Here is a 10,043-nt window from a genome sequence, read left to right as displayed (position 1 = left end):
CAGGGCAGCACATCAAAGACCTATGTTGCAAGCAGATATAGTTTGTTGTGATGATTTATGAAATGTAAGATTTGTTTTTCTCAAAGAGACATCAGAAAGCCCATGGACCTCACTGCAGAGTAATACGACAAATGATGAGCAAAAAAGATCATAAATTGTTGCATTATTTTTATTTCAAGTGAGCAAAAGCAGAGAAGGATGCAGAAGACTGAACAAACTGATTCAGAGACTGGATGCAGTGATAAAGCTGGCAGCAGCGAGGACATACATGATTTATATCTCAGAGCTGAATTCTAAAAAATGCTGTTCTGTAATTTCTTGTCCACTTATTTCCGTTATGATAGCTTTCATTAGTAGAATGTCGTCAGAGCAGACTAAACACCATGCAAAGGCACACAATGGAATTTTTGATTATTCAAACTATTGATAAAAAATAACATTGTTGCAGAGTTAAGTTGCACATATAATCTACTCAATACCAGCAATTATGATTATCCATTTCCAAAATGTGACAGATGAACCACAGGATCCAATTACTCGTTAGAACCTACAGTGAGGAGAAAAAGAAAACTATAATCAATCCATGTGGATGTGAGAAATATTTCTCCCAGTCTGTAAAAGTATTGGTTCACCTACCACAGTTGTAGAGGACATTGATTTTATGAAGATCTAGCACACTGGGTCCGTCCCGTTGGCCAATGGGTATATAGGGATCAGGTTTGGGGATGATTGTGGGTCCGCCATCTTCAGAGAAGGCGTATCTGTATGAAAAATAAAGTTTATGTTACTGTTACAACCAGAAAAACAAGCAAATGCTATCTTTTTACCACCTCAAAGTCCAACTCACCTTCCATAATGCATGACAGAGCTGTAGTCATATGGGCTGTTGAGGTTGTTTGTCAGCTGTTTCCTGAAGTTATGCATTTGGTCTGTCAAAAATACAGATAAAGAATATGAAAGCCGTTTGGTGAGAGAAAGAAATAACCAGGCAAAGAGTGGCTCCCTGAAAGCATCAGTAAACCCTACCTGCCATGATATTCTTCCATACAATTGAGACATAGCGATCTCTGTCAGAACGAGACTGCTCATGTACAAAGCCAAGAGCATGCATGAACTCATGGGCTGCCACTCCTGACCACATGCACCCAGGAGACTGCAGGGAGAGTGTCTGGCTTCCTCCAGTCTGCCCCAGAAACGACCAGCAACTGGGTGCAGGTGAGAAATCATAATTACAATGCAAAAAAATCACTACACAAGAATCATACACATGATGTTCAAAACAGGCTTTTAAGGCCACTCATACTCACCCATATCTAGGCTGAATATCGAGGAAGTTGGCTTCATGAGTGCGTGGGATGAATTTAATACATGTTGCAGAGGAAATGTCCTGCATCCCTGTTTCTACGGTGATTCTGTCCATGTCGTCTGCCATTCAAAAAACAAAATCTCTAGTTAAAGGGAGATATTTGATCTTCCACTTGATTTGCAAGATCTGTTGTAATCTGTGGATTCCTACCGTATAATGGAGAGAGGATGAAGGGGACGTAAACAAATCCATCAATTGCTTTGGGCCACAGACAGGCATTGCCAGGGCAGGTTATGGCACTCCGAATATGAGTGCTGGCAATATCTCCCTCTCTCAATGTCAGTCCTCGGGGAGCTCGAAACTCTGATGAAGAACAGAAATAAAACATATAATCAGCAACATTTCAAAAACATGAAATGGTTCGATTTTTACGATGAACAATTTACTTACTCCTGTTGACTTCCAGAATTTGATCCATCGCGTTCATTTCATCTCGGTCTGCGATTTCATCTGGGCACAAAAAGGCAGGTTCAATAGTCTTCCTGTGTTAACAATAATACCAGCCGAATGTAGAGTAATATTTACATGGTTCATGAAGTTCACCTATGAGTTTCTTCAAGAGCCCACCTGAGTATTTCCTTTTCAGCCTCACTTTCCCCTCATGTAGTCCGGTAGAATTCTGTGAAACAAAAGTGTGTGATTATCAAAAGTTTCGTTTGAGAAACATTACAACATACAAAGATGCATTTTATCCAAAATATCTTCTCTTGATACCAACCTTAACAGGTAGAGTGTAGACCTGGCTCAGCAAGCCAAACAAGATGCCCAGAAGGATCGTGATAGAATGCATTGTTGTGTTTTCTCCCTTGCCTACCAGTTTCAGTCCAATGCAAGAAGTTAACTGAACTCCTCACCTCCTCTGAATTTATATATCCACTTCTCCTCTGCTCTGTGCCAATCTGGCACATGTTCTGTGATGAGGCATGATTAAGACCCCTAATCATCCAGCATATGTAATTTACTCAAGTCCACTGCTGATCCGCAACAGGTGGTCCTGATGCTGACCTTCACTTTGGCCCTGTACTTAGCACACATATGATTCAGCACTTTCAGAAATGACACACCAACATGTGTTTGCTGTTGGATGCACTACACCTCAGCAGTTGCTCCTCTGCCAGTCCAAAAGACCAGCAATTTGTGTCTGACTGTACCTGAAAGCAGTGATTTTGTGATAAAGTATCAGTTGATAACTGTACTGACGATGATCATTTTGTCATGGGTAAATATATTCTTGAAAAAACCTTACCCCTTCAGAAATATCATTTACCACCTCTATCAAGGGGCCAATTTAAAGGGCAAAGCCAGGCAAAGAATCTGAGGAGTATGCACTTTGTGACATCTTGCCTCTGTGGTTACTGCAAGAAAGTTAGCTCAATGCATTTTTTAATCTAAAGTAAGGGTGCATGGATTTACGTATGGATGGATTACAGCCCTGATAAGCTGAATGTATATTTAAAAGGTAGGTTTTGTTCCTTGTTTCCTGATTTACTTTATATTTGATACTCTTACTTTTCTATTATGTCTCCTTTATTTGTTGTCAAACAAAAAAAAAATCTTCAAAACTCACGTCATTGTCTTTCAGCAAGAACGTGTACAGATAAAATTAAATTTCCTTCACTTTAAGTCATACTTTGTTGATTGATAAGGGAACTCATGTTGTATAAATAATGTGAATGACATATAAAGGATTTCTTTAACTAGATAATCCTATGTTTACATTCGTTTCTGCCTTTACCACAACAAACCTGCCCCCTCACTTTCTCAATCTTCCTGGATTCAGCAATAATTCTTAATGTATAATGTTGAATGAACACAGAGGAAAGGCTGACATGAAGCTTAAATCTATCTTTATTGATTTTTTTTTTTTTGCATGATTAAACATAAGTTCATTTTAGAAGCGTTCAGAACATTCCTGTTAGACCTCACTTCACTTTGGTTAGTTATCATCCATGTCACCTACAGAGAGAAGCAGACAGATATCAAACAAATGACAGTGATGACACGTCTAGTTTTAGTTTAAGTTAGTATTTTCACATTTTGCTATAGCTTGCTTTAAAGTTAGGAGTGTCTACAGTACAGATGCCCCTGAAACTAATTAAGGATGTTTAGTACCAACCACAATTATAAAGCTTGTTGATTTTCAGCTTGTCAATGTGGCTGAGACTTGTAGTCTGCCCCAGCTTGATGTCTTTGGTGTTGCTGTTCTTAGGAAGGATGGTTGGCTCCCCGTCCTGAGAGTAGGCATACCTAAACATGTGCATATTAAAAGTTACATTATAAAACAGAACCCACATAATCATACATGAACTATTTGTGGTATATTGTGAGATCAAGTTTAAATGTAGCTTACATTCCATAGTGCATGATGGAGCCATAGTCATATGGAAGATCCAGATTGTCAGTCCTGAATTTCTCAAAGTTCCTCAACCGGTCTGCAGAACATTTAGGAAATGATTATCAGTATTTTTTTTTCTTTACAAATTTTCTGTGATTATTACTCAAGAAATGCAATTCAGTCTACATAATATTTGACTTGAACTTTGTGAATATCAAATTCCCTGATGCCGCCCCCCTTCCCGCCCCATTGAAATTACCCCTCCAAATGTTTGGCCACATGACGGTGACATAGCTGTCCCGGTCGAAGCGGGACTGCTCGTGCACAAAGCCCAGAGCGTGCATGAATTCATGGGAGATGACTCCGACCTGCAGGCAGTCAGGGCTCTGGAGGGACACGGTCTGTCTTCCACCACGCGCACCAAGGTAGGACCAACATCTGGATTATAGATAAATGAGGGTTTATCCTTTTAAAATTCTACAAATTATTTCTAAACAACTCAGGGTTTTACAATTCTTTCACACAGAACATCAGTTTTTATTCAGACTGCTGCATTATAGGATGACACTTTAAAAGCAGAGGGTCTCACCCGGCCCTTTGTTGGATGTCAACATAGTCTTGCTGGTGAGTCCGAGGAACAAAGCGTACACAGGTACCTTTCTCTATGTTTTCCATACCTTTCTTTATCACCTTTGCCTCCATTTCAGCTGTTAGGACAAGAAAAATGCAATTTTTTAAATCCAAAAATAGTTTTCAAAGTTGGAAAATCTATCAGACTGTGATGTATTGTCACCAACTACATTTAGAAAAAACAACATACTGTATTCAGGTGAGAGCCTGTATGCAATATAGACATGTCCATCCACTGACTTAGTCCAGAGGCAGCTACGAGCAAAGCAGACTTTGGAGCGCCTTCCAGAAGAAACAGCAATGTCTCCTTCTCTGAGGCTGGTAGTGCTGTCTATGATTCGGGAAGCTGAGAGAGAAGTTCAGGGAACCCAAATCATTTAGAAAGAGCTAATGGGAGCTCATTTGTGACGGTATGTGGTGTAAATGGAAAATCATTTTGTGTAAATTGTTTGCAACTTACCATGCAACTCATTAGCTTTAATGATTTCATCCATTGCCGTCCTCTCCCCATGCTCTTGACGCTCTTAAAGAGAACATTTAGGTGTTAGAGTGTGCTCTTTTCTGCTGTTTGATTTACATGAATATTTTTGTTAAATTTTATTTACCTCTAAAGCCAATGGGGCCCCATTTTGGGCTGAAGAAAAATTTCTGCAGAAAAAAAGACAGACAAATTTGTTGCCAATTATGTTGTTGAACTTGTTGGAATAAAGGTTAAACTCCAATCCATGTATACTTACCTGAGCATATACTGAGGAGAGATAGGTGGAGACCACGCACAAGAGGATAATCCGCTTCATCTTTGCCAGTCTGATAGACTACGTCTTCAGTATTGCCATTTTACTAGCACTAACTCCTAGCTTTATAGGTGTTCCCAATCACCATGCCGAGATAATACCCATGATTTTCTCAGGTAAATGACAGGGTTACTGTTATTTGTTTGCGAGCTAGTTTAATCCCTAAATTAGTTTGATTCTTTCATAAACAACAACTCCAACAGTGGGATAATGTGAGGTCTCACCCTGTGTAATAACAGCTCCTCTGCAATGACTAACTTTAAACGCAAGGGTTTAATGTTTGGCACAGGTTTGAGGCAATTTTGGGCTTTAAATGCCTTGTGTATTCACTAGGACTGCTGTTTTCTTTCTACCGAAGCAAAGATTAACAACAGTTGGCAAGCTATGTTGCGCTGGTAATAACAGATGAACAGTGACTCGAGTAGAACTCTTACTTAAATAACATATGTTTAGCCACAAGGTAGAAAAAAAAGAGAAAATGTTGTCGCCCGAACAGGGACTTGAACCCTGGACCCTCAGATTAAAAGTCTGATGCTCTACCGACTGAGCTATCCGGGCTCTGACAACACAGCCGGAAGTGCCCTTTAAAAACGGCCTCCACGTGCTATATGGGCTGCGAGATCGAATCCCGGTTGGAGCAAGTTTACAAACCCTGCAAAACAATTTAGTAATAACTTAACATTTTATCATGACCACATACAATAGCAAAACCTCGCAACAAGACGGAAGTGCTACAGTAAGTCGACGTTACTTTGTAGCGTTAGTTCAGTATTTTATGCAACCCCGCTAACATTGCAATGTTTGATACTAAAGGAACAAATCACTGAAAGACTTCTACGTAAAGAAACGGTTGTGGAAGCTCACCAACATTGCAGCGAGTCTTATTTGTGAGGTTGTGTTTGAAACGAAAAGTAAAAATTGTCCACGCTGTGTAAAATGTGATGACGGTTCCTCGTCTTGATTAAATTGCAGGAGCAGATCAGAGAACTACGGCAAGCTATCCAAGAAAACGCAGAACAACTCCAGAGGGTTCGCAAACAAAGACTTTGTGCTAAGGAGGAGATCATTCAATGGTACCGAGCTTTAGCAGTGATATAAGTTGTCAGGTGTTGAGAAATTCTGAAGAGTAAAATTTCAATTTCTCTCCACCTGTGTCCTATAAGTGACGTCACATTTCTGCAAAGTTATCAACAGATTTGCATTGTAATCAAAATTACTACATTAGTACGGTGGCCCTGAAGGACAAAACGGATCTATAAAAGATGGAAACACTTTTACAAAGTTGGAAACAAATTTATATTTGGAAAACATTTTAAAATTTTATAAAACAAAATTACATCAGCAAAACAGTTTTACCAAGGCCAAATCAAATTTACATTTAAGGGAACAAATTTACAAGACATGAAACACTTTTACAATCTTGAAATTTTTTTTACAAATGACAGAACACTTTTACCATTTCTGAAACAAATTAACATTTCATTTTTACAGAAAGGGAATGTACCAAATACCAGAAGTGATCCGGAAGTGATGGAGTGAGGGGTCATTTAGTTTGTTTTGATGGAGAGAAACCAAACGGAGATAGACATGGTTTACATATTGGGACATCCTCGGGTCTCAGAGAGAGGTGTCAGACCTCAGCTGAAAATGCATCATGTCTCCGGAAAAGCTCTGTCATATCTCCACAAAACCTTCATCATGTGTCAGAATTCACATGAAACAGCCTCAGACCACTAAGCCTCAGGCTAAACAGAGTCAGACTAAAAGGAGTCAGACTAAACGGTAAAAGTGTTCAGTCATTTGTAAAAAGCGTTTCATCTTTTGTAAATTAGTTTCCTTAAATGTAAATTTGTTTTGTCCTTGGTAAAAGTGTTTTCCTAATGTAATTTTGTTTTATAAAATGTAGAAATGTTTTCAAAAATGTTAATTTGTCTCCAACTTTGTAAAAGTGTGTCAACTTTTGTAAATTTGTTTTGTCCTTCAGGGCCATTTGAGAGGAAATACCTTGTCTTCCAGTGCTTCAATGAAAAAAAAAAGTAAAATTTAACATGTGAAAAGTAGAAGGTAAAGTGAAGGAGTAGCCAGTTATTATCGCAGTGGTGAACAGTTTTTTTCTTTTTTTTTTTTAAAGGAGCAGAGATGTCTAGACTGTCTTTAATCCACAGATCAAAAGTCAAGTTGAACATTCTTGTAAAATTATTATTGTCTAATCCAGATGAATTTCAATGTAAGTTGTAAGTTCAAGTGCCCATTAAGAAATTGTAATATGAAATAACATTTTGATTCATCATGGCAAAATAAACAATATTGACAAAGCCTCTGCCCCCAATATGGCTCACATACCTTCATGGTTCCTGAATAATGATTATCTCTATTCTATTTTTTTTATGAAAATGCGAAAGTGGCCATCAATATTTGCAGGGTAAAACACTTGAGTTTAGTATCTAGATTGGTTACAAAAACAAACCTAAACATTATATTTGCACTGTATCATACAGACTGTGCAGTTAATATTTGTTCTGTTCTCTCTTTCAGTACTAGAGAAACTGAGCGGAGGGTTGAATTGATGATGGAAAAAAGTGGAGTTGTTGATATCTTGCAGCAACTGGGTCAAATGCTTCAAGAAGAAAGGCAACTTTCTGAACAACTAAATGGTCAAGACTCTTCAGACAGGTAGTGTTTTCCTACATGCATACAGAGAGAGAATAACCTTCATATAATACACAAAAGATTTGTTTCCCTTTTGATAATGATTTCACTTTCATGATTAAAAGGAACGATTTACAAGAGATGAATGAACGCATCACAAACAAGGCAAAGAGCCTTGCTGCTGAAATACTGGAGGTGGAACAGCGTTTGGCAGAGGCTAAAGCTTGTAACATGCAAGGTAAGGGCTTTTCCAAATGGATAAACATATATTTGAAACATGCTTGTTTGTAATAAACTGCTTTCTCTCTCAGCAGCACAAGCTGTGGTCGCTGCACCAGCCGGTAGACCTAGAAGAGCTCAACGAAAACCTAAGTGAATCCAAAATTTGAAGTTTATTTTGAAAAACGTATAAAATTGTGTTTTATTTTTACTTGTGTGTGACAGCTTTACTTTATATTGTATTTATATATATATTGGCATACCTAATAAATGTTTAATTTTATTCTGTCCCTGAGGAACTTCTTATCCCGGCAGGGTAGCTCTCTGGAGATGCACAAATCTGGAGCCTGTTTCCAAATATGACCCAATTCACATGTGGTATTCAATCATACCACAACTTCACCCAGCCTAAATGTCTCTGTAGTATTTAACAGGAAGTCATTCTCTGCACAGTTTGTTATGTAATTTTTAAGGATATTTTAGATTTATTTAAAGAGTCAATATTGTAACATTTTTACTATGTCACAGCCACACTCTTGTGCATTAGGGTGTGTTAACAATCATAGTCACTATTTTACAGAGAGAATGTCTTTGTCTTAAAATGTGTCATTGATACACAAGATCCATGCAACACTAGTTAAAAATGGAAAGTATGTGATGTTACTCTTCTTCTATAGACACTGTTATTTTAGACAATGCTTTAAAAATTACTCTTCATATATTGGAGAATCAAATCAAACCTGGCAATAGTAATCATCAGCTAATGTTACATAGTTCAAGAATTGTTGGCCCAAATTAGAACTCTATGAAGCTGCTCGTCCATTTCAGATTATTGCTATGGTTAAATAGATAATAAAAATATATGTTCTCTAAAATAATAATGGGGAGGCTGATGCACCAAAACGTTCGCTATTCTGACTAATAAAGTACTGACATCAACTGGTATATTGTTTCAGGTTTTAATTAAATAGGTAATCATTTTATTGAGTTATGAACTCTTAATTTCAAAGCCAATGAAAAAATAGACACATTAAACTAAAAGAAATATCAAAGTATTAAGGTAGGAAAGGCGATACTGTAGTAATATTTAAATACTTGTGTGAGTTACATTTTAAGAGGGCTGAGCCTCATTTTTTTTTTTAAATAGACAGACCATAGACTCTTTCTTTCACATTATTTCCTTCTACTGCATCATGCACAGAAAACGCCTTGTTAGATAAATGATTAATTATATTAATATAAAGTCTTCACTATGGGGTGTCACATTTAATTTTCTTTTGAAAAATATATTAAGTTAAAATCATTGTTACATCCAAATGCTTAATATAAATGTAAATGTTAAATATAAATAGAAATGTTCAACAATAAATGTAAATGTTAAATATAAATATGAATGATCAACAATAAATCTAAATGTTAAGTATAAATCTAAATGTTCAACAATAAATCTAAATGTTAAGTATAAATATAAATGTTCAACAATAAATATAAATGTTCAACAATAAATCTAAATGTTCAACAATAAATCTAAATGTTAAGTATAAATCTAAATGCTCAACAATAAATCTAAATGTTCATCAATAAATCTTAATGTTAAGTATAAATATAAATGTTAAATGCTAAATCTAAATGTTAAATGTTTCTCTGCAATCCTAAATATATGATAGGCAGCAGTATGAATTTGTATATCAGCTAAATATTTAGGATCGCAGAGCAACATTTAACATTTATATTTAACATTTATATTTATATTTAAAATGTATATTTATATTTAAAATGTATATTTATATTTAATATTTATATTTATATTTAACATTTAGATTCATATTTAACATTTAGATTTAATGTTAAACATTTAGATTTATCATTGAATATTTATATTTATATTTAACATTAAGATTTATATTTAGCATTTGGATTTATTGTTGAACATTGAGATTTATATTTTATATTTATATTTAACATTTAGATTTATATTTAACAAAATTTTAACTTAATACATTTTTTACAACAAAATTAAATGTGAAGGAGATCACAAATTTACCACTTA

At 36.0% G+C, this 10,043-nt stretch overlaps 2 protein-coding genes and 1 non-coding gene across 4 annotated transcripts; all 3 read right to left on the bottom strand.

Moving 5' to 3' along the window:
* Nucleotides 1-151: 151 nt before the first annotated feature.
* Nucleotides 152-2,184, bottom strand: LOC117820759 (high choriolytic enzyme 2). Its single transcript, XM_034694678.1, has 9 exons — nt 2,085-2,184; nt 1,934-1,985; nt 1,757-1,816; nt 1,517-1,669; nt 1,308-1,425; nt 1,027-1,205; nt 848-929; nt 637-761; nt 152-547 (listed from the first exon to the last, which is right to left on the bottom strand). The coding sequence occupies exons 1-9, from the start codon at nt 2,154-2,156 to the stop codon at nt 534-536; spliced, it is 855 nt and encodes a 284-aa protein (XP_034550569.1). The 5' UTR covers nt 2,157-2,184; the 3' UTR covers nt 152-533.
* Nucleotides 2,185-3,196: 1,012 nt separating this feature from the next.
* On the bottom strand, nt 3,197-6,303 carry LOC117820760 (low choriolytic enzyme). Of its 2 annotated transcripts, none has more exons than XM_034694681.1 (9): nt 5,990-6,303; nt 4,937-4,979; nt 4,792-4,854; nt 4,522-4,677; nt 4,291-4,408; nt 3,961-4,139; nt 3,717-3,798; nt 3,483-3,613; nt 3,197-3,322 (listed from the first exon to the last, which is right to left on the bottom strand). In XM_034694681.1, the coding sequence occupies exons 1-9, from the start codon at nt 5,993-5,995 to the stop codon at nt 3,303-3,305; spliced, it is 798 nt and encodes a 265-aa protein (XP_034550572.1). In that variant the 5' UTR covers nt 5,996-6,303; the 3' UTR covers nt 3,197-3,302. The 2 variants fall into 2 exon arrangements, with proteins under 2 accessions (XP_034550572.1, XP_034550571.1); XM_034694680.1 differs by having other exon boundaries at nt 5,069-6,302.
* trnak-uuu lies at nt 5,611-5,683 on the bottom strand. The gene has a single exon. It is a non-coding gene; the product is annotated as a tRNA-Lys (tRNA).
* Nucleotides 6,304-10,043: the final 3,740 nt, after the last annotated feature.

The sequence above is a fragment of the Notolabrus celidotus genome, chromosome 10 (genome assembly GCF_009762535.1).
Source record: "Notolabrus celidotus isolate fNotCel1 chromosome 10, fNotCel1.pri, whole genome shotgun sequence".
NCBI lineage: Eukaryota > Metazoa > Chordata > Actinopteri > Labriformes > Labridae > Notolabrus > Notolabrus celidotus.
This window is presented reverse-complemented; position numbering and strand designations above follow the sequence as displayed.